Here is a 20,994-nt window from a genome sequence, read left to right on the forward strand (position 1 = left end):
CCAGGTCACTTTGCATCTCTACAAAATCACATTTTAAATATTGGCAGACTGTTGCCTTTTCAGACATACAATCTAACCTACACTTACCTGTAGGAGATTGTATTCTTGTATTGCAAAAATCCTTGTTACAGCAATATGCAGAATTATATACACCATTTTTAGAGGTGGAAGCACACAAAAATGGTCTGTCGGCAGGAACAAGATCCGCACTGGCAGCACACATGCTGTTATGGGTTTCCTTGCCATCTTGTATTATTAGATTTGCTAAGCACAATCCATCAGTCTCGCAGGTCTGGTTGTCTTTTATACAATGTTCACAATGACATTTTAATGCTGAAAGAAAAGAAAAAAGAAAACACATTCATGAGGAAACAGAAAAAATAAAAGTTATAAAACCAGGAAGCTCACAGGTATAACACACATACTGTGACACTGACCAAAGTCACAGGTTGTTTTCCTCACTACATTCACAAAGCAACACTGTACAGGTAACCCTCTTAGAACACTGAAGTCACAGAATAATGGACGGTATGTTAAAGGGGTAGTGCGGCGGTAAAAAATTATTCACAGAATAACACACATTACAAAGTTATACAACTTTGTAATGTATGTTATGTCTGTGAATGGCCCCCTTCCCCGTGTCCCACCACCCCCACCCGTGTACCCGGAAGTGTAGTGCATTATACATACCTGATCCGTGCCGACACGCGTCCGCCATCTTGTGCCAAACGTCATCTTTGGCCGGCCGGCCCGAATACCTTCGATCTTCCCGAGTTCCGGCCGCGTCATCAGCTGCTCAGCCGCGATTGGCTGAGCATAACTGTGCTCGGCCAATCGCGGCTCAGCGGCTGATGACACGGCCGCGTCATCAGCCGCTGAGCCGCGATTGGCCGAGCACAGTTATGCCCGACGTCGGCGCGCCTACGTTGTGACGCCACCGCGCATGCGCAGTACAGCCGCTTCCATTCCGGCGGTACTGCGCCTGTGCAGAATAGCCTCGAACTCAGTGTTAGCCGGAGTTCGAGGCTATTCTGCACAGGCGCAGTACCGCCGGAATGGAAGCGGCGGTACTGCGCATGCCCAGCGGCGTCACAGGGTAGGCTTGGTTCCCTTTAAGCCAAAGCCGGGAATGGGTTTGAAGAGAGGAGAAATCTCAGTCTTTCCTTTATAACCAGTTCTCTGTTTATAGTCCATTCCTGGATTTGGCTTAAAAAAAAATCTGTCAGATAATCTGTTGGTGTAAAAGGGCCCTTAGTTTGTTGCATTCGTGGACCTAAGTTGCTAAGTCTGGGTGGATTTGGTTAGATATATCATTAAGGGACTTTGAAAGACCTCAGATGATTGGAGGAGCATATAATGATGGCCTTCATTTTTTTTTTTTAGTCTGATATCGGACTCTAGGATATCCGATTACTTCATAATGACTAAAATGTGATCTACAAAAGTGACTCTCTGCTCATAATTTCTAGGGTATTTCTGATACTTCTAGATCACCAAATGGTGGCTGGTGGCACTGTGTTCTGGAGGTTGACAATATGCATAATTGAAGGGACGCTCTAAATATGGCAAATTAATTGGTGCAGGTAGCATGCACAACAATTACATCTGGGTTGACAGGGTCTGTGTAAAGAGTTACATATGTTCATGTATCTACAGGTATCATGTGGAGTACAGCCCATAACTGTAGAGTCTACCAATTAGACGTGAGAGTTCTTTTATATTGTTAATATCTTTATTTTTTTTTAATTTTATTTACGTAATATACACTGTACAAAAATCAAATAGAATTAGAATACCACATCCCAGATCCTAGTTTGGAACAATACACAAAATGAAAGTGGAAAACCAAATTACAAGCTGATCCGACTTCAGTAGAAATGCCTCAAGAGAAGGCAATGAGGTTCCTTAGAATCAGGGCCGCTTTAACCAGAGGGCACATGGTGCACGTGCACCGGGCCCACTGGTTAAAGGGGCCCCCCCCAAGCAGGCCGGCCGTTGCTATGTGCGACCAATGCGGTCGCACAGGGCTCGGGCCACCAGCCTGTCAGGGGGGAGCGCCATGGATGGGTAATCTACTTACCCCTCCATGGCGCCCCCTGCAGGGCCCCCCCGTCCGCCGCTGCCCTCGCCCGCTGCTGCCGCGGCGCTTCAGCGCTGCAGCAGCAGCAACACTGACAGAGAGAGAGCCATTGGCTCCCTCCCTGTCAGTCCCTCTTGTGGCTGCACTTCCTGCGGTCACAAGAGGCCGCACTCTCCCTCTAGCGCCCGACGTCACTAGAGCGTCGGCGCGAGGGTAAGGGGGAGTGCAGCCTCTAGTGACCGCAGGAAGTGCAGCCACAAGAGGGAAGAGAAGAGGACCGCGTGGACCTAGGTGAGTAACAGTGTTTGTTTTTTTCAATGTTGTATGGGAGGGGGAGCTATATACTATGGGGGAGGACAGGGGGCTATATACTATGGGGGAGCACAGGGGGCTATATACTATGGGGGAGCACAGGGGAGCTATATACTATGGGGGAGCACAGGGGAGCTATATACTATGGGGGAGCACAGGGGGCTATATACTATGGGGGAGCACAGGGGAGCTATATACTACTGGGGAGCTATATACTACGGGGGAGCACAGGGGAGCTATATACTACTGGGGAGCACAGGGGAGCTATATACTACGGGGGAGCACAGGGGAGCTATATACTACTGGGGAGCACAGGGGGCTATATACTACTGGGCAGCACAGGGGGCTATATACTATGGGGGAGCACAGGGGAGCTATATACTATTGGGGAGCACAGGGGGCTATATACTATTGGGGAGCACAGGGGGCTATATACTATTGGGGAGCACAGGGGAGCTATATACTATTGGGGAGCACAGAGAGCTATATACTATTGGGGAGCACAGGGGTCTATATACTATTGGGGAGCACAGGGGTCTATATACTATGGGGGAGAGCACAGGGGGGGCTATATATTATGGAGAGCACAGGGGGGCTATATACTATTGGGGAGAGCACAGGGGGGCTATATACTATTGGGGGAGAGCACAGGGGGGCTATATACTATTGTGGGAGAGCACAGGGGGGCTATATACTATTGTGGGAGAGCACAGGGGGGCTATATACTATTGTGGGAGAGCACAGGGGGGCTATATACTATTGTGGGAGAGCACAGGGGGGCTATATACTATTGTGGGAGAGCACAGGGGGGCTATATACTATTGTGGGAGAGCACAGGGGGGCTATATACTATTGTGGGAGAGCACAGGGGGGCTATGTACTATTGTGGGAGAGCATAGGGGGGCTATATACTATTGGAGAGCACAGGGGGGCTATATACTATTGTGGGAGAGCACAGGGGGCTATATACTATTGTGGGAGAGCACAGGGGGGATATATACTACTGAGGAGAGTGCACAGGGAGGCTATATACTAATGGGGGAGCGCACAGGAGGGCTGTATATAACTGGAGGAGCACATGAGGGGCTATATACTTCAGGGACACCTTAAAACTATGGAGGCACAGAGGGGTGTAACTATGTAGGGGTACAGAGGGGTGTAACTACTGTATAGGGGTACAAGGGACCTAACTACTGGATGTGTTGGAGCCTAAAATATTTGTCTGGCAGATTCTGGAGAGAAGATTCACAGCCAGGAGAAGACTTCAAGGTGGCCCAGGCTGGATGGAGAGAAAAAGGAAAGGTGACAGACTCTGATCGGAGAAGACGCCCCCGGTGAGTCACTGGATGTAACTGCACTCTGTTATAGGGTTGTAGTGTTAGGGGTCATGATGTGGCGGTATTATGTAATGGTATCATTGGTGATATCTTTCTGTTTTGTTTAGTGCAGTTTTTATGTAATATGTAATCACTGTATGGTGGAAATAGTGTTATAAGGTAACTACTGTATGTATTGGGGCTCTTGATACAGTGTGGGGGCAAATTCAGTACATTATACAATGTGCCGAAAGGGAAGGGGGGGCCCACTCTTGAGGGCTGTGCACTGGGCCCACCAATGTATTAAAACGGCCCTGCTTAGAATGTACCTGTATAGGGCCTCACCCAGATACCTAATGGCAGTCAGGGTATCTCTGGCTAGCACATAGAGGGCTGTGTGACCCTCCAAAGAAATACCTCCCCATACCATTACAGACTGGCTGTCAAACCTGCCGAGCTGGAGTATGCTGCAGGCAGCAGAACATTGTTTTTATATTTTCTTTTATTTTTTTATGACAAAAACCATCTATATTATTACTTAGATTTTTTTTATTTACCTTCACGTTATGCATTATTATACATGTGAAAAGTGCTTTGAGGTTATAATCTTGCCTATTTATTCAGTGAGCACTAATGATACTATACAGAGTAAGGGCCCTATTCCACCGGACGATTATCTCAAACGACCGCTATTGCGAAAGACCTGAAAACGTTCACTCATTTCCATGAAACGATAATCATTACTTATGATCGTAATTGAGATCGTTTTTTTCTTCGCTATTGCATTCGTATCTATTGCAAACGACCGAACGACGTCTTATTCAATGCGAACGAGCAACGATAAAATAGGTCCAGGTCTTATAAAGTGATCAACGATTTCTCGTTCAGTCGTTAATCGTTAACTGCATTTCAACCGAACGATTTATCGTTTAGATTCGAACGATTTAAAGATAATCTGATTGATAATCGTCCGGTGGAATAGGTTCCTAAGTCAATTGTACATAGCGAAAAATATAAAATAATTTTTCTGTGATAAATCAATATTACTATCAGGTGTATATTCATTTTTAGTAATCCTATTGTTTGCCACAATCAAATCCTTATAAACTCAATGTGATATTTGACATACACATCTTCGCCTTGGCTAACTATGAATTGTGCATTATACTACATTTATTTGTCGTAATATACATCGAGAGATTGGTGGATTCCTGCACAGGCATAATAAAGGTGTCTTTCCTTATGCACTGGGAGTTGCACAACGACTTCATATACACAGGGATAGAGGGCTTTATGCCCCCCCCCCTTTTAAGTATTTTATTTGTCTAGGTACCTGAATAAAATGTATTTGCTACATTTCTTATGTAAGCGCATCCTCTTTATATAGGCATGGAGCATGGTCACCAATGCTAGACTGACCAAGGCCAGCATGTCAAAATCTTTTAGATCACTCAATTCTGACAACAACAAAGGTAATCAGGACAACCCTGTACATATCAGTTGATCAGCCAATACACCAGATTTGGTTGCTATTGGCAACTATACTACTAGTTTATCCAAATTTTGATAATAAGAGGTTACCCAAAGCAGAGGTTTTCACCCAGTCCTGTGCGCTTAAGAACAGTCTCCATGAAAGCAAAGAATCAATAATTCTTTATGTAACACACGTAATGGTGTCATCTCAGGCAATCAGCAGCTGCAGTGATGTCACGGCTGCAGCTGCCAATTTCCTTTTTGACACGTTTGAAGAGCCAGAGCCCAGTACACACTTCTAGCTCAGTGTGCCAGGCTCTGGTGAAGAACGAAGATGTCTGTGGTGAGTATAAAGATGCCCCTTCACACCCCAGCACTATGCCCATCCCAGCAAGGGAAGGGGGAACTTAAAGGGGTACTCCGGGCAAAATGTATTTTTAAATATGTTATTACGTAAAGAAAGTGATACAAATCCCTAATGTACACCAATTATGGGAAATGCAAATATATTGCCATTTCCCTCAATTTAGTAGATCAGCCAGGCTCACTTCCTCAAAAAAAGTGTGACGTCACGTCTCAAGTGTAGGGTCCAGCAGGGGGCGCATGTAAAAGTATAGATTTAGAATAGACTTCTATTCTCCCTCCCTGTGCTGGTAATGTCCCTCTGTCCGGTCCTCATACAGCTGCTGCGGCGGGGTGAGTGTTCCTTATCTGATGCTCGCCCCCAACTAGCCGCCCCTCATCTGAGCCAGTTTTCCCCCCTTCCCGGTCCCATTCATGAGTGCCCCCGGTCCCGGCGGGGTGAGCGCTCCCGCACCTTCTTACAAGCAGCTGCACCTTCTCCAAATCAGTTTGCTTCATGTCAGCCTGTCCCCACCCCCCTCCCCCCCTCTGCACCTCAGCTCTCTCCCCGCCTCCTGGTCCCTTGAACGAGCGCTCACCTGCCGCCCGGTCCTGGCGGGGTGAGCGCTCCTGCACCATCTTACAAGCAGCAGCACCTTCTCCAAAGCAGCTGAATGCTTCATGTCAGCCCGTCCCCCTCTGCACCTGACATGAAGCAAGCTGCTTTGGAGAAGGTGCAGCTGCTTGTAAGAAGGTGCAGGAGCTCTCACCCCACCGGGACTGGGTGGCGGGTGAGCGCTCGTTTAAGGGACCAGGCGTCGGGGAGAGCGCTAAGGCACAGGGGAGACGGGCTGACACGAAGCAAGCTGCTTTGGAGAAGGTGCAGCTGCTTGTGAGGAGGTGCATGAGCGCTTACCTCGCCGGGACCGGGCGGCGGGTGAGCGCTCCTGCACGGGACCAGGCATATTTGGGGGGGGGGGGGACGTCACACTTTTTTGGAGGAAGTGAGCCTGCCTGATCTACTAAATTGAGGAAAATCGCAATATATTTGCATTTCCCATAATTCGTGTATATTAGGGATTTGTATTACTTTCTTAATGTAATAACATATTTAAAAATACATTTTGTCTGGAGTACCCCTTTAACTCCCTTCCTTGCTGGGATGTGTACAGTGTGAGATCAATCTGGCCCCCAGGGGGTTAAGTGTTGATGCCATGCATCCTCATTAACCCCCTGAGGGTCACATTGGTCAGTCTGGCACCCAAAGGGTTAAGGGATGCAATGCATCCTTACTTAACACCTTGTGTGCCAGATTAAGCAGAATCTGGCAAGATGCTGCATACTGTAAGGTGTGGAGCACCTGTCTAAATGATGGGTGTTTTGCTCCTGCCTGTGTGGTTTTTCCCTTTTGTTTTTCAGATATCGATCTCCAGAGGCCTGCAACAGATTCGGTGGACTACGTCGATGACCAGAGTTGTGTGTTTTTTTGTTGTTTTTTTTTTTAAATAAAATGGTTAACGGTGGTGTGTGGGTGGTATTCTTTTGAATAAAACACTTTTTTCAATTGTGTCGTGTTTATTTCTTTTTACAGGCTTAGTAGCGGGAAGAGCCAGGTACCAGTAGTCCCGGAGTGTCAAATTCAGCACTCCTGGACTGGGCGGTAGCAGGCTAGTATTAGGCTAGGGAGGGCCAAAATAAAGGGCCCTTCCCACCCTGGTACAACTAGGCTGCTGTTGTGTTTTTTTTTAACATGGTTCGTTATGAAAATAGCGGGACCAAAAATACTATATTTGTGTAGATCGGAAGTTTTGATCACTAAATATATTAAAAATATATTTTGATAGATCGGACAATTACATGCTACTGTATGTAATATGTTTAATTATTTTTATATGATTAATATTATGGCATAGGGGGGGTGATTTTATTGGGGGAGGGGCTTTGGGGTATTTATAAAAACATTTAAACTTTTTTTTTTTTTAAACACACATTTTAAGTCCATTTCATCAGATTGCATAAACTGATTATTGTTATGTCCATGGCATAGCATTGATCAGTGTAATAGGCCTGTGGCAGACTGAATGAGCAGATCGCTGATCGGACCGTACGGAGGAAGGTAAGAGACCTCCGGCGGTCCGACACAGAGATCGGAACCTCTGCAGTCACACTGTGGAGGTCCCGATCGGTAAGGGACAGGAAACTGCCACTGTCACTTACACTTTAATGCTGCTGATTGAGATGGGTGGGGGACTGTGATGATCAGCTAAAGGAAAGCATTGCATTTTTGGAACTGCTCAACTAGGAAGGACAGAAACAATACAGAACAAAAAAAAAAAACGAAAAAAAAAAAACCTGAACAAATTGATTTTTGGTAGTTTCAAAACTGGGATGGACAGGTAAGTTATGCTTTATGCTTCTGCAGAAGTTTCCCTTTTCTAACCTTTACCTGGAGTTCCCCTTTAATGACAGCCTGCAACGCGTTCGCTGCAGCCTGCCATTAACGGTGAGGGCCCGGATACCTCAGCACCTCCATTCTGTATCTACAAACTACTGCTGTTTTTTCAGATTTATGCACTTACTATACCTTATACTCCACATGCTGATTGCTATTATGTACAGTAACTTATAATATCACATATTCAGCTGATTCTAAATGTTTCATTTGTGTTATTCAGAATAAAATTCTTCTCCCAGAGTTGTGCGGGCTGTGGCTGCTGGAGAGGATGATGGCAGAGGGATGCTCAGTGTCCCTCCAGTACCCTGTGTCCCTCAGTGTCCACCTGCCCTCATCCTCTCCAGCAGCCACAGCTCGAACTGCTCTGGGAGTCAGGTCGTGACATCACCATTTTATCCAGGAAGTGAAGCCTTGATGCAGTAGTAAATGCAATGAAAAAAAGCACTTTATAAGAATTTCCCGTAATAAGTGTATATTGGGGATTTGTATAACTTTTGGGGGGCAATACATTACTTTAATAAAAATTTTCGCCGGACTTCTCCTTTAAGTGGCCCTATAAGTCAATGTAATCACAAGGGAAAAACCAAGGCCAAGTATCCATCCACATACAGCTGTTTCAGGGTGTTGACCCTCATCGGGGTGGAGCAGGATTCTGCCTCTGCATAGGTGGGAGTGATTAAAAAAAAAAAAAAAAAGTCTGTGGAGCCTCATTTAAATGAGGCTTCACAGGCTCTTTTTTGCATATTCATGTTTCCCAGGGAGCAATGCACCTAGGATTTCACTGCATTGAGCACTTTAACCAGCAGCCGGCAGTGTTAACTTTCACTGGTCTCCCTGAGATCAGTGATCTGTTTCTCAGATTAGGAAACTGGAACTGAACTGAGCACGATTACCAAGTGCAACAGGTAATCAAAACAGGCACATGAGGGATTAGTAAATCAATAGCTTTCTAATGATGCATTTATGTTTTATTTACATAATGCATCAGTATAGACCTAGTTTTTTTCCTAACACCACCCCCTCAATGCCAAATTAGTCAGCAGAACTCTAGCAACTTTTATGTACTATGTGCTTCAGCGCTCAACAATTGCACTCTGAGGGGGAAATTTATTAAAGGGTGTAAAATTTAGACTGGGCAGTTTACACCAGTGGATATTTTACACTCTTTGATAAATCTGTCCTTGTATCATTACATGGTCTCCACTTTGTGTGCAAGTTATGCTGTGTTTACACTGAACGATTATCCTGCGAATTTGCACAATAACGATCGAATTCGATAATCGTACGTGTAAACGCCGCGAACGATCAAGTGACGAGCGAGAAATCGTTCATTTTGATCTTTGAACATGTTCTAAAATCTTCGTTGGCCAAAAATTCGCAGATTGTTCAGTGTAAACAGTCGCTAACCGATTTACCTATGTGCGAGATAGGCTTAAGCTATTGCATAACAATTTTTCCGTACGATACATCGTTCCGTCTAAACGCTGAACGTTTAAAAAAAACGAAAAAACGTTGCTTTGAAATAGTTAATCGTACGATCGGGCGAATTATCGCTCAGTGTAAACCCAGCATAACTGTGGTTAATAAAAGCTTCCATATTTCAATAAAACCACTCACAGTAGATGGTGGAAGATCTAGATAGGAAGAAATTTCACGAATCTACTTGCTGCAGAGTTCATAGGTTGGGGCTGGATGTTATACACCTGTTGCACTGGGACAGAATGAAGCAACAAAATTCAATGATTAACCCCTTGTCTTTGCAGCCTGTTATAGCCTTAAAGGGGTAGTGCGGTCTAAAGGATTTTTTCACTAAATAACTCACAATACAAAGTTAAACAACATTGTAAAATGTGTCATTTAAGTCAATGGCCCCCTTCCCCATGTCCCCCCTCCCCCGACCACAATTGTCTGAGCAGTCAGGCCAGCCTCCTGAAGATGACGTGATTGTCCCAAGATGGTGGCCGGGGGTAGACAGTGATTCCGTAAATATAGTGCATTACACTTTTGGGTCTGCGGTCAGGGGGTGGGAAACATGGGGAAAGGGCCATTCACTTAAATCACACACATTACAATGTTGTATAACCTTGTAATGTGTGTTATTTAGTGAAAAAAATCCTTTATTTTTTGGGCCTATTTTGTGGTAATAACCTTATGATGCTTTTAACTATCGCTGTGAGATTGTTTTTTCGTGCCATATCCCTCTTTATGTTGTGATTAAACACTGTTCTGTGTAACAACGGACAAAGAAATTTCTATCATAATTACTGTCCCCGCTAATTTGTTACAATTCTTTGCATGTTTCCATACTAAGGAAACCCAAAAATCAGAACTACAGCAAAAAAGCAATTATGGGCCTAAATTCCATAAAATATACTACTTTATTGCATATACTTTAAAAAGTTACAAAGATGGTAAAGCTGTGCAAAGACAAAACTCTAAAATGATACAGCAATCTCAGATAGCCGTGTGGAACTTAATCAGCCAATATAACAAACTATTGCATCTTGCCAATAGAGGTAATAAACATTAGACACTTCCCCAATGATTTCAGCAGACATAAGCTAATTGTCACAGCCCTGCAGTCACTGGGTAAAAGAACATCCTAAAGTAACAGCAATTATAGAAAATTGCATGGCTTACCCAATACCCATATTGTCCATGTGAGAATTGTGCCAAACCTCTTTCTAACTTTTTAAAGCATATTCAATATAGTAATATATTTTATGGAATTTAGGCCCATAATTGCTTTTAAGTGTAAGGCTAGGTTCACACTGCGTTTTTGCAATCTGTTTTTTTTTTTTCCATCTGTTCTGATCCGTTTTTCCATTGACTTCCATTATAAAAAAAAAAAAAGACGGATCAAAACAGATACTTTTTTTGACGGACACAAAAATAGTGTCAACATTGCTTTTGTGTGTCAAAAAAAAAAAAAAAAAAAAAAAAGGATCCGCTTTGATTTTTTTTTTTTTTTTTTTTTTTTTTATAATGGAAGTCAATAGAAAGATGGATGCACACAAATGCATCAGTTTTTACAAAAAACGTATAGCAAAAACGCAATGGGAACCTAGCCTAACTCTTTATGTTGTGATAAACTTTTGTTCACACACAGATCTGTTGCAGAGATTTCAGTGACTAAAATGTGTTCTATATATTTGTATGCAATTGGTTCTATGTAGATACCTTTCTGCAGCCTTCATGTAGATGAATGGGGCAGTCAAAGAATTTTAAAATACCTGTAATTAGGGAATTTAAGACTTCACCCTGTTATTTGTAGTTCTGAAAAAAATGTGTATATGTAATAGGCTGTAGTGACAGTTTATGGCCTGTGTTCAGTGTGTAAACTAGTAAATCTCCCAACACACATGAAAAACAGGGCCAACAGGGGGTCTATGGGTGACAGATGCCTCTATTATGGCATCTGTGAAACATACATACACAGGGCTTTTCCTTCCATGTATGTTACATAAAGTCCATTAAAGCAATGCAAATATAGTCTTATTAGCATATTGTGTTTAGCAGAACTATTTTCTATGTGGGTTGTTGATAAATTATACGGGACATCTGCCACAGCATGCATACACAAACACTTGCAGACAGAAAGACACAACACTGTGGGTAGGTTGGAAGAGAGGTTCCTGGAAAGCTAAAGCTGCTTATTAAAATACATGCTGTATCAGCTACGCATTAAACACCTTGTAAAGTAGCATAATTTAAAGCGACTCTGTACCCACAATCTGACCCCCCCAAACCACTTGTACCTTCAGATAGCTGCTTTTAATCCAAGATCTGTCCTGGGGTCCGTTCGGCAGGGGAAGCAGTTATTGTCATAAAAACAACTTTTAATCCGGCAGCACTGTGTCTAACAGCTGGGCTTATATTTGTATATGCATTAGGCTGGCATCACCTCTCCGTCCTTCCTCTCTACCCTCCTCATTATTAGGAATGATCCAGGAACATTTACTGCTGTTTGAGATTTGCACAGGTGTATTAACGATCCATCCCATGTGCCGGGCTGCCACAGGTGGGGAATAGGAAGCAATCTGCCTGGAGTATTCCTAATGATGAGGAGGGTGGGGAGGAAGGACAGAGAGGTTGTGCCAGCCTAATGCATATACAAGTGTAATGGTGCATTTACATAGGCAGATTTATCTGACAGATTTTGGAAGCCAAAACCAGGAATGGATTTCAAAAAAGAGGAGAAATCTCAGTCTTTCCTCTATCACCTGTTCCCTGTTTATGGCCTGTGCCTGGCTTTGGCTTCAAAAATCTGTCAGATAAATCTGCCTGTGTAAACGCACCATAAGCCCCGGCCGTTAGACACAGCGCTGCCGGATTAAAAGTTGTTTTTATGACAATAACTGCATCACCTGCCGAACGTACCCCAGGACAGATCTTGGATTAAAAGCAGCTATCCGAAGGTACAAGTGGTTTGGGGGAGGGGTCAGATTGTGGGTACAGAGTCGCTTTAAAGAGAATGTACCAAGTAGTAATATTCCAATATACATACCATCCTGTCGGAGCTGCTGTATACAATCAGTCGGCGCTATTTTCACTGCTACATCGATATGCTAATGAGCAGTGGTGAAGCACCAGAGGCTGCCCCACCAGTTTTAACTCCTCCCCCTTTCAAGACGCGTGCCTCCTCTTCTCATGCTAGCACGCCTACTATTCTAAATTCTTAACGCTTCCTATTCTAACTCCGGAACACCTGCTGCACAGCTCCACCTCCTGTTTGTCTTCTGCCCGGCGCCCTCACATCCCGCCGGAATCACGAGTGCAGTCACCAGAATGGGGTATGAATCCTGCAAGGTATGAGCTGCACAGGCTTATACCCTGCTCAGATGACAGCGCTTGAGATCCCAGTGGGAGGACAGGGCGGCTGGGCAGAAAACAGGAGGTGGCGTTCTGGAACTAGAATATTAGTAGCGTGAGAAAATGAGGCGCGTGTCACAATAGGAGGAGGAGAGAAGTTTGAATTGCAGGAATCGGGCCGGTCTCCAATGTTTCCCCACTGCTCATTAGCATATCGCTGTAGCAGGGAAATTAATGGCAACAGAGAGACCAATTAATAAAAGCTCCACAGCACCTGATTCTACACAGCAACACCAACAGGATGGTATGTAAATTACTAGTGTACAGGAAGAGTGTGACAGTACTAGCCGAATCTGGCAAAGGTGATTTTACAAAAGTTACAAGTAAGGCTGGGTCCCATTGCGTTTTTGCAGTCTGTTTAACCTATCAGTTTTTAAATGGTTACTTTTAACATGCACAAAAATGTGGTCAAAGCATGTTTTGATCCTCTTTTTTTTTTTTTTTATGGAATTCAAAGGAAAAACGGATTACACACAATTGCATCATTTTTTTTTCTCTTCATAAAAGGGATATGTTTAACAAGCAGTGTGAACCTAGCCTAATAGCCAAATACTGTAGCCTTCAGTGCATTCAAAACCAAACTGGCTTTTTTTACTGTCTTAAAGGGGTAGTGCGGCGGTAAAAATTATTCACAGAATAACACACATTACAAAGTTATACAACTTTGTAATGTATGTTATGTCTGTGAATGGCCCCCTTCCCCACCCGTGTACCCGGAAGTGTAGTGCATTATACATACCTGATCCGTGCCGACACGAGTCCGCCATCTTGTGCCAAACGTCATCTTCGGCCGGCCGGCCCGAACACCTCCGATCTTCCCAAGTGCCCGCAGCGTCATCAGCTGCTCAGCCGCGATTGGCTGAGCATAACTGTGCTCGGCCAATTGCGGCTCAGCGGCTGATGACGTTTGGCACAAGATGGCGGACGCGTGTCGGCACGGATCAGGTATGTATAATGCACTACCCTTCCGGGTACACGGGTGGGGGTGGTGGGACACGGGGAAGGGGGCCATTCACAGACATAACATACATTACAAAGCTGTATAACTTTGTAATGTGTTATTCTGTGAATAATTTTTTACCGCCGCACTACCCCTTTAAGACATTTACCTTTGTTTATACTTTTCATGAAATGCAATGTATTAACCCCTTAAGGACCCATGACATAACAGTACGCCAGTGGGTCCGGTGGCAGATGAAGTGAACTCAGGAGCGGAGCTAACTTCATAGCACATGGGGACTGGCTGCTTGCAGCAACCAGGTCCTCACTGGTTCCGCGATCAGTGTATTGAGTCTGCCACAGTCTACCAACTGAACCATCAACATTTTACCACCACTTACACCAACAAAAAAGTCTAAAGAAATTACAACAGATGTATGTAACCAGATGTACTATATACATTAGTAAGAGCAGCTTCCTCTAGAAATCAGACAGCTCTGAGGAAAACTAAACAGAACAGTATTTTATGCTTTGTAGGCAAAAAGCAACCATAAAAAGGAGAAGATCTTACTGGTCAAGTACTGATCCTCATCTCAAATGACAATGCGAGATATGACGCACAAAGGGAAAACCAGATATACAGTAGTCACGCTAATATTTAAAAAAGCAAGTAATTATTAAAGTGACTGTACCACCAGGCCCAGGCTGAAGCACTGGAGGCGGGCCCACCCACACTAAAGGCCCTATTCCACCGGACGATTATCGTTCAGATTATCGTTAAATCGTTCGAATCTAAACAATAATCGTTTGGTTGAAATGCAGTTAATGATTAACGACCGAAGAAGAAATCGTTGATCGCTTTATAAGACCTGGACCTATTTTTATCGTTGCTCGTTCGCAAATCGTTCACATTGAATAAGACATTGTTTGGTCGTTTGCAATAGATATGAACGCAATAGCGAATAAATAGCGAAGAAAAACTATCGCAATTACGATCTTAAGTAACAAATATCGTTCCATGGAAATGAGTGAACGCCGAAAGGTCTTTCGCAATAGTGGTCGTTTGAGATTGTGAATCATTAACGATTATGCAAACGATAATCGTCCGGTGGAATAGGGCCCTTAGTGGGAAGAAACCCCAGCCCCTCCATGACGTGACTCCATTAGAATCAATGGAACCCTATCATAGAGGGGCTAGGGTTTCCTCCCACTAAGGGTGGGTCGCCCGCCTTCAGTGCTTCAGCCTGGGCCTGGTGGTACAGTCACTTTAATAATGAGGAACTCCAGATTAAATAGATGTGAAAAATTCTTAAGAATCTAGTTTTCCACAAACAACAAAGCAGTGTTACATAAAAATACCAGCACATTTTTTGTCTATCACTACATCTCACGTATCTTCTATTCTTATATAAAACTCAATAAGGATGCATTCACAGGTTCCGTACAGAACACGGACGTGGAATGCCTGTAACGGACTACCCCCCCCCCCCCCCCCGCCCGAGCAGCATCTGTGATAAAATGCTGGGAGCGGGGGAACTGTATAGATATGCGCCGCGCTGTAATGACATAGCCGCACGGCTGATTCATTACAGTGCGGTGCATATCTGTACAGTTCCCCCGCTTCCAGCATCTAATTACAGATGCTGCCCGGACAGGGGGAAGAGTGTGTTACAGGCATTCCACGACCGTGTTCCGTGCGGAACATGTGAATGCAGCCTTATACAGTCAGATTTATCTGAAAGATTCTTGAAGCCAAAGCCAGAAATTGATTTAAGGAGAAATCTCAGTCTTTCCTTTATGACCTGTTGTCTGTTCACAGTCTGTTCCTGGCTTTGGCTTCAATGATGTGTCATATAAATCTGTGTGTGTAATAGGGCCTTGACAGAAGGAATGCTCTGTGATTGCTTCTCCAATTAACGCACAGGAAAAAAAAAAAGTGTCTAGTAAATATATTTAAGTGATCGTATGACTAAAGGAATATACTCTAATTTTAGGGAAAGATCCAATGGTCATCATCTTTAAAGTGTATCTGCCACTTGCAACTACTTACTCTGTTTGATAGCTGTTAAATCAAGGAGGCACACCTTTCACACATCCATCTGTGCTTCCAGGACTTAGAAAAATTACTCCCCAGTGCAAAGTCGCTGCAAGCTGGAATGACTACACCAACACCCCCCCAGCCCCCCCCCCCCCCACCCTTAGCTTTCTGGTGACTGTCACTTCAGAATGGATGGGGATTGAAGGGGAATAAAGGAAGCAATTCAGGGGCTTGAGAAAACCTCTCCGACACTTGCTCAGGAGAATAACTGAACTTTTTTAACATTATGGAAGCACAGGTGGATATATGAAAGGTGCTATGTGTCTCCTAGACTACCAGCTCAGTGTCAGCAGTTTAGAACATAAATTGCAGATGACAGATTCACTTTAAGGGTGCATTCACACCTACAGGATCTGCAGAAGATCTGCAGCAGATTTGATGCTGTGTACAGTTATTTAAATGAAATCTGCTGCAGATCCTGTAGGTGTGAATGCACCATAAGGGTAGCTTCCCACGTACCAGATTTGCAGTGGATTTCACTGCGAATCCTGGTACTGTGATCTTCAATGGGGTTACATACCCGCTGCAAGATTGTACTGCCAGCCCATTTAACCACCTGCAGGATATGTTACCTGGTCCGCACTTCAGTGACTGCGGTGAGGCTGTGCACTGATTGGCTGAGCGGGACCTATGGGAGCAAGGAGCCTCAGATGCAGCCAGAGCGCAGACCAGGTAACATTTGCTGCGCGCGGCAGGGGGTTAAAGGGGCTGGCAGTACAAACTCGAATAATTCACGATGCGTGTTTGCAGCAAGATCCGCTATGAATCCAGTACGTGTGAAGCTAACCTAAAGGGAAACCAACAACCACATATTTCAAGTTGCAGCGGAAATTCATACCCAATAAAGCTCTCAAAATATTTTTCCTCTGTTTGACCAGGCCAGCTATCAGGAAAAAACATACTTTTATTAGTTCTGGTGCCATATGCATATTTACTTTATTTAGGCTTCAGGGCAGTCTGACATGTCCCAAATAGTCACGGCAGGTGGGCAGTGACCCATTTCATTGTAATCACGCCTCTGGGCGTAATATACAGCATAGGGGCTTCCTGCTCCAGAGACACATGTCCGGTCGAGTAAAAACATTGATGTCGGGCTAGCCTCTCTGTGCATCACGCTGAGTGGCATGATTATAACAGATTACAGCCACAAGATGTGACTACTTGGGACATGTAAGGCACCCCGAAGTATGTTTTTGCCTGATAGCTGGCCCGTTCAAACAGATAAGATATGTTAGGAGCTTTATTAGGAAAGATTATGAGCTACATTTGGAAATATGGGATGATTGCTTCCCTTTAACTATGTAAGCCTGGGTTTTTGCTGTCCGTCTAATGGGGGGGGGGGGGGAATAGATGCATTTGTGTGCATTCGGTTTGATCCATTTTTCCACCGACTTCGATCAAATAAAAAAAAAAAAAGTCCAAAAAACATCCCTTTTTAGCATACACAAAATGTAGTGATTTCTTTTAGTGTACACAAAAAGTATCACCACACTGTGTAAAAAGGGGATGTGTTTTGATCCTTTTATTTTTTATATAATGGAAGTCAACGGCTTAAAAGGGATGTCATATTAAAGACAACCCCTCTTAAAATGAGGCCCCCTGGATGAGCAGCTTATGTTGCCAGGGCATTACCCTGAGGGCTGCAGGTCAAATGTAGCATTACATGGCAGCTATTCAGATGAATGTCCATCAACAAATAAAAGGACAGCTCACGCCTGGCAGAAGAGGATCTACTTGTCCACTGATAAAGTGTTGGTGGAAGAGGCTATATAGTGGGGGATATAAGGCAGCAAAGACTTTATTATATGTGGTGGGGGTTGGGTAACTGGTACACCCATAGAGCACAAAGAGTTGGGGGAATCACTTTGCCTGTCATTCTCATGAGCTTATATGTCAGGAGAGGGATGCAGATACTGCAAAGCCTGATCCTACATGACAGCCATCACAGCCTGATTCCTCCATAGAGATCAGGGTCACTAACCAGTCAGAACAGGATGTGGAGACATATTACCCCATAGTTAGCTACCAGCCCCCTCAGCCCCCTACTAGGTCACCCACCCAGCGCTACTTTCATGGAGGGGCAGTTCTTAGGGAGACAGCTCCTACTTTGTACAGACTTCGCCTTAGAGGCGTGCATCTCCTTGGTGGCACACACAGCCTAGCAGCCCGGGGAGCGCACACAGCCTAGCAGCCAGGGGAGCACATGCAGAGCGCGGCCCCAGGAGGATGCAGCCCCCTGCCCAGCGCGGACGGCGCACCCAGCCCCGCAGCCCAGACACACAGCTCATCCCTTCCTGTCCCCCGGCCATGTTGTTGGCATGGGACAACACATCCCAGTCTACTCACCCGCAGCGTCGGGAAGCCGCAGAGCCAGCAGGAGCAGGCAGAGCCCGGGCAGCACGAAGTGAGCGGCCCCAGCCATCCCCCGGACAATAACCGTGACCATCACATCACCCCTGCGCTCGCTTCCTCCCTCGCTGTTGTCTCCGTCTCTAGCTCCGTTTTACTGCCTATCACGACTTTTCCGCTATTGGGGCCGCCCCTCCCTCTTGGTCTGTTTCCTATTGGACGAGTAGGGCCAGGCCAACTCTCCAGCCGTCCTCGCCTTCCAAAACACACGTCGTGACGTAAGCCCTGTTGCCCCCCTAACACCCTCCCCCTCTTTTACCTCAGTGTGGACACGCCTCCTCTGCGCTGACGTCACAACGTCTCCTCTCCGCCGTCACTGCTGCTGCCGAGCGCGCCCTGTTTGTGTGGAGGGACAAGTCCTGTGCGGCTGTGGCTTTGTTGTGGAGGCTTAGAGAGGCGGACATAACGAGACTCCGTGTTGTCATCCTTCCCTGATCACACAGTGCGCTTTTTACTCACTGTTCGTCACCGGGGACTGAATGGCATTGTAAGGCTGTAGTCACACAAGCCACTTCCTTTTTTTTCTTTAATGTAAAGGGAAATTCTGGAGTAAACAATTTTCCAGCAGAAAGGAGCATTATAAACAAGCAATACTTATCTCTCCCAGTGCTTCTGTGGCACTGTCTCACTGCTCCAGGACCCCCACTTGGCCTGTCAGGACCTGGCTAATGGACTGCCCGCTCAGCCAATCAGTGACAGGGGCAGGACACTGCTGCAGTCACTGACTGGCTGAGCAGGCAATCCATCACGCCAGGCCAGGCACTTTCCCCCAAGTCATCGCAACTTGGGGGGGGAAATGAGATCTGACAGGAATCTTAGAGCCTGTGATGCAGCGCTTTGGAAGCATGGGGAGAGGTAAGTAGTCCTTGTTAAATATGTTCCCCTCTACCTTCTTGCAAATTATTTTTCCCTGACTTCTCCTTTAACTGCTGTGTGTGGATAGATACCTGGCCTTGGTTTTTTCCTTGTCACATTACTTTGACTTATAGGGCCACTTAAAGTGACTGTACCACCAGGCCCAGGCTGAAGCACTGGAGGCGAGCCGACCCACCCTTAGTGGGAGGAAACCCCCGCCCGTCTATGATAGGGTTCCATTGATTCTAATGGAGTCACGTCATGGAGGGGCTAGGGTTTCCTCCCACTAAGGGTGGGTCGGCCGCCTCCAGTGCTTCAGCCTGGGCCTGGTGGTACAGTCACTTTAAAAGGGTTGTCCAGTGCTACAAAAATCATGTCATGGCAGACCAAGTGATAAAAAGATATTCAGAACTTACAAGTTGTTCTCCGTGACTCCTCACATGGTGCCGGTAGCCGTACGCCGGGCCGTTCAGTTCCGAGACGTCACATCTGCTGATGTCAGTAGGTGGAATCCCGAGTTGTTAGCTTACTCTGAGCTGGATGGTTACACGTAGCCTGGGCCAATGGGTGCAGCTGGATCATTGGCTCATCCCCAGACAGACATCACCGCATCAAATCTCACAGCAAGTCAGCTGATCAAGGGAAATCCACCCACGCCGCCGCCCGATGAATTCTGGACTTGCCGACCTGGACAAATCAAGCACATCTAATTGATGAGTGACGGGAGACAATGTGTACTATTGTCTATAATCAAATGCAATTTCATAAAATTCAGTGTTTCATGGAACCTAAAATGATGGATTTAAAATGTTGCATACAATTATACAATAAAAATTAAAATGTATATAAGGAATCAATAATTGCACTTAAATAAATAAATTAAGATGCTCACAATATGAAAATTTATCTGCAGATAATAAAATCTCAAATCCCTGATTCCAAAGCTTCATATAGACCATCAGAAACTAACGTTTTCAGCTTAAAAATCCAGAATGCTTCTCTTCTGTTCAGAGGATTGTATCTATTTGTCTCACTGGTCTGTAGTTGCTCTAAGGGCATCAAACTGATGCAACTGAAGTTCCCCTGATGGAATTCATGGAGGTGTCTAGACACACTATGTTTCAAAAAGTGGGAATTAGCATAGAAACGATGGCCTGTGAGTCTTCTTCTCAGCGCTTGCATTGTCCTCCCAACATATTGAAGACCACACTCACACTCGAGGAGATAAATCACAAAGTCCAAGCCACAGTTTAAATCGGAATAGATTTGAAAAACCTCACCTGTAACATTGGATTTAAAATGTTGTTCCTGGTCTTTTATGCTAAGACAGCATAAACAGGCAGGGGCCGTTTACCATCAAACGCGGGGGACCGCAATGGGGACTCGAGCCGCCCCCAGTTATGCTAACATCTTCATGGACGGGTTTGACTCCCTGTATCTATATGGTTCCCCGTGGTATCGTGACCATGTCATCTATTACAAGAGGTATATAGATGACCTCTTTGTCATATGGAAGGGGGATAGATCATCTGCAGAATCATTTGTGGAGTATACTAACTAGAACAATTGGGGGCTGGAATTTACGGCCCATATAGACCCCCCCAAAATGGTGTTTTTAGATATAGAGGTGATAATTGAACACGTAAAAATTCTAACAAGCACCTACTTTAAAAAGGTAGATACAAATAGCTATCTTGACTTCCATAGCGCTCATTATAAGAAGTGGATCTATAATATCCCGTTTAACCAGTATAGACGTATCCGTAAGAATTGTAGCTCCACTAATGTTTTTAAAAAACAAGCCAAAACCTTGAATAATAGATTCAAACAAAAGGGCTACCCC

The 20,994-nt window shown here is 44.9% G+C and overlaps 1 protein-coding gene across 2 annotated transcripts in view; it reads right to left on the reverse strand.

Annotated features, from left to right (window-relative positions):
- Positions 1-18,612, reverse strand: part of TGFBR1 (transforming growth factor beta receptor 1) — a 31,558-nt gene extending 12,946 nt beyond the window's left edge. The window contains exons 1-2 of one of the 2 annotated variants that reach the window (XM_069958280.1): positions 18,556-18,612; positions 88-333 (exon numbers count right to left, since the gene is read on the reverse strand). In XM_069958280.1, the coding sequence (XP_069814381.1) occupies positions 88-223 (136 nt within the window). In that variant the 5' untranslated portion in view covers positions 224-333; positions 18,556-18,612. Of the gene's footprint in view, positions 1-87; positions 334-18,233; positions 18,509-18,555 lie in introns of those variants that run through there. The other variant, XM_069958279.1, reaches the window with a different exon arrangement.
- Between the last annotated feature and the right edge of the window lie 2,382 nt (positions 18,613-20,994).

This window comes from Dendropsophus ebraccatus, chromosome 2 (assembly GCF_027789765.1).
Source record: "Dendropsophus ebraccatus isolate aDenEbr1 chromosome 2, aDenEbr1.pat, whole genome shotgun sequence".
Classification (NCBI taxonomy): domain Eukaryota; kingdom Metazoa; phylum Chordata; class Amphibia; order Anura; family Hylidae; genus Dendropsophus; species Dendropsophus ebraccatus.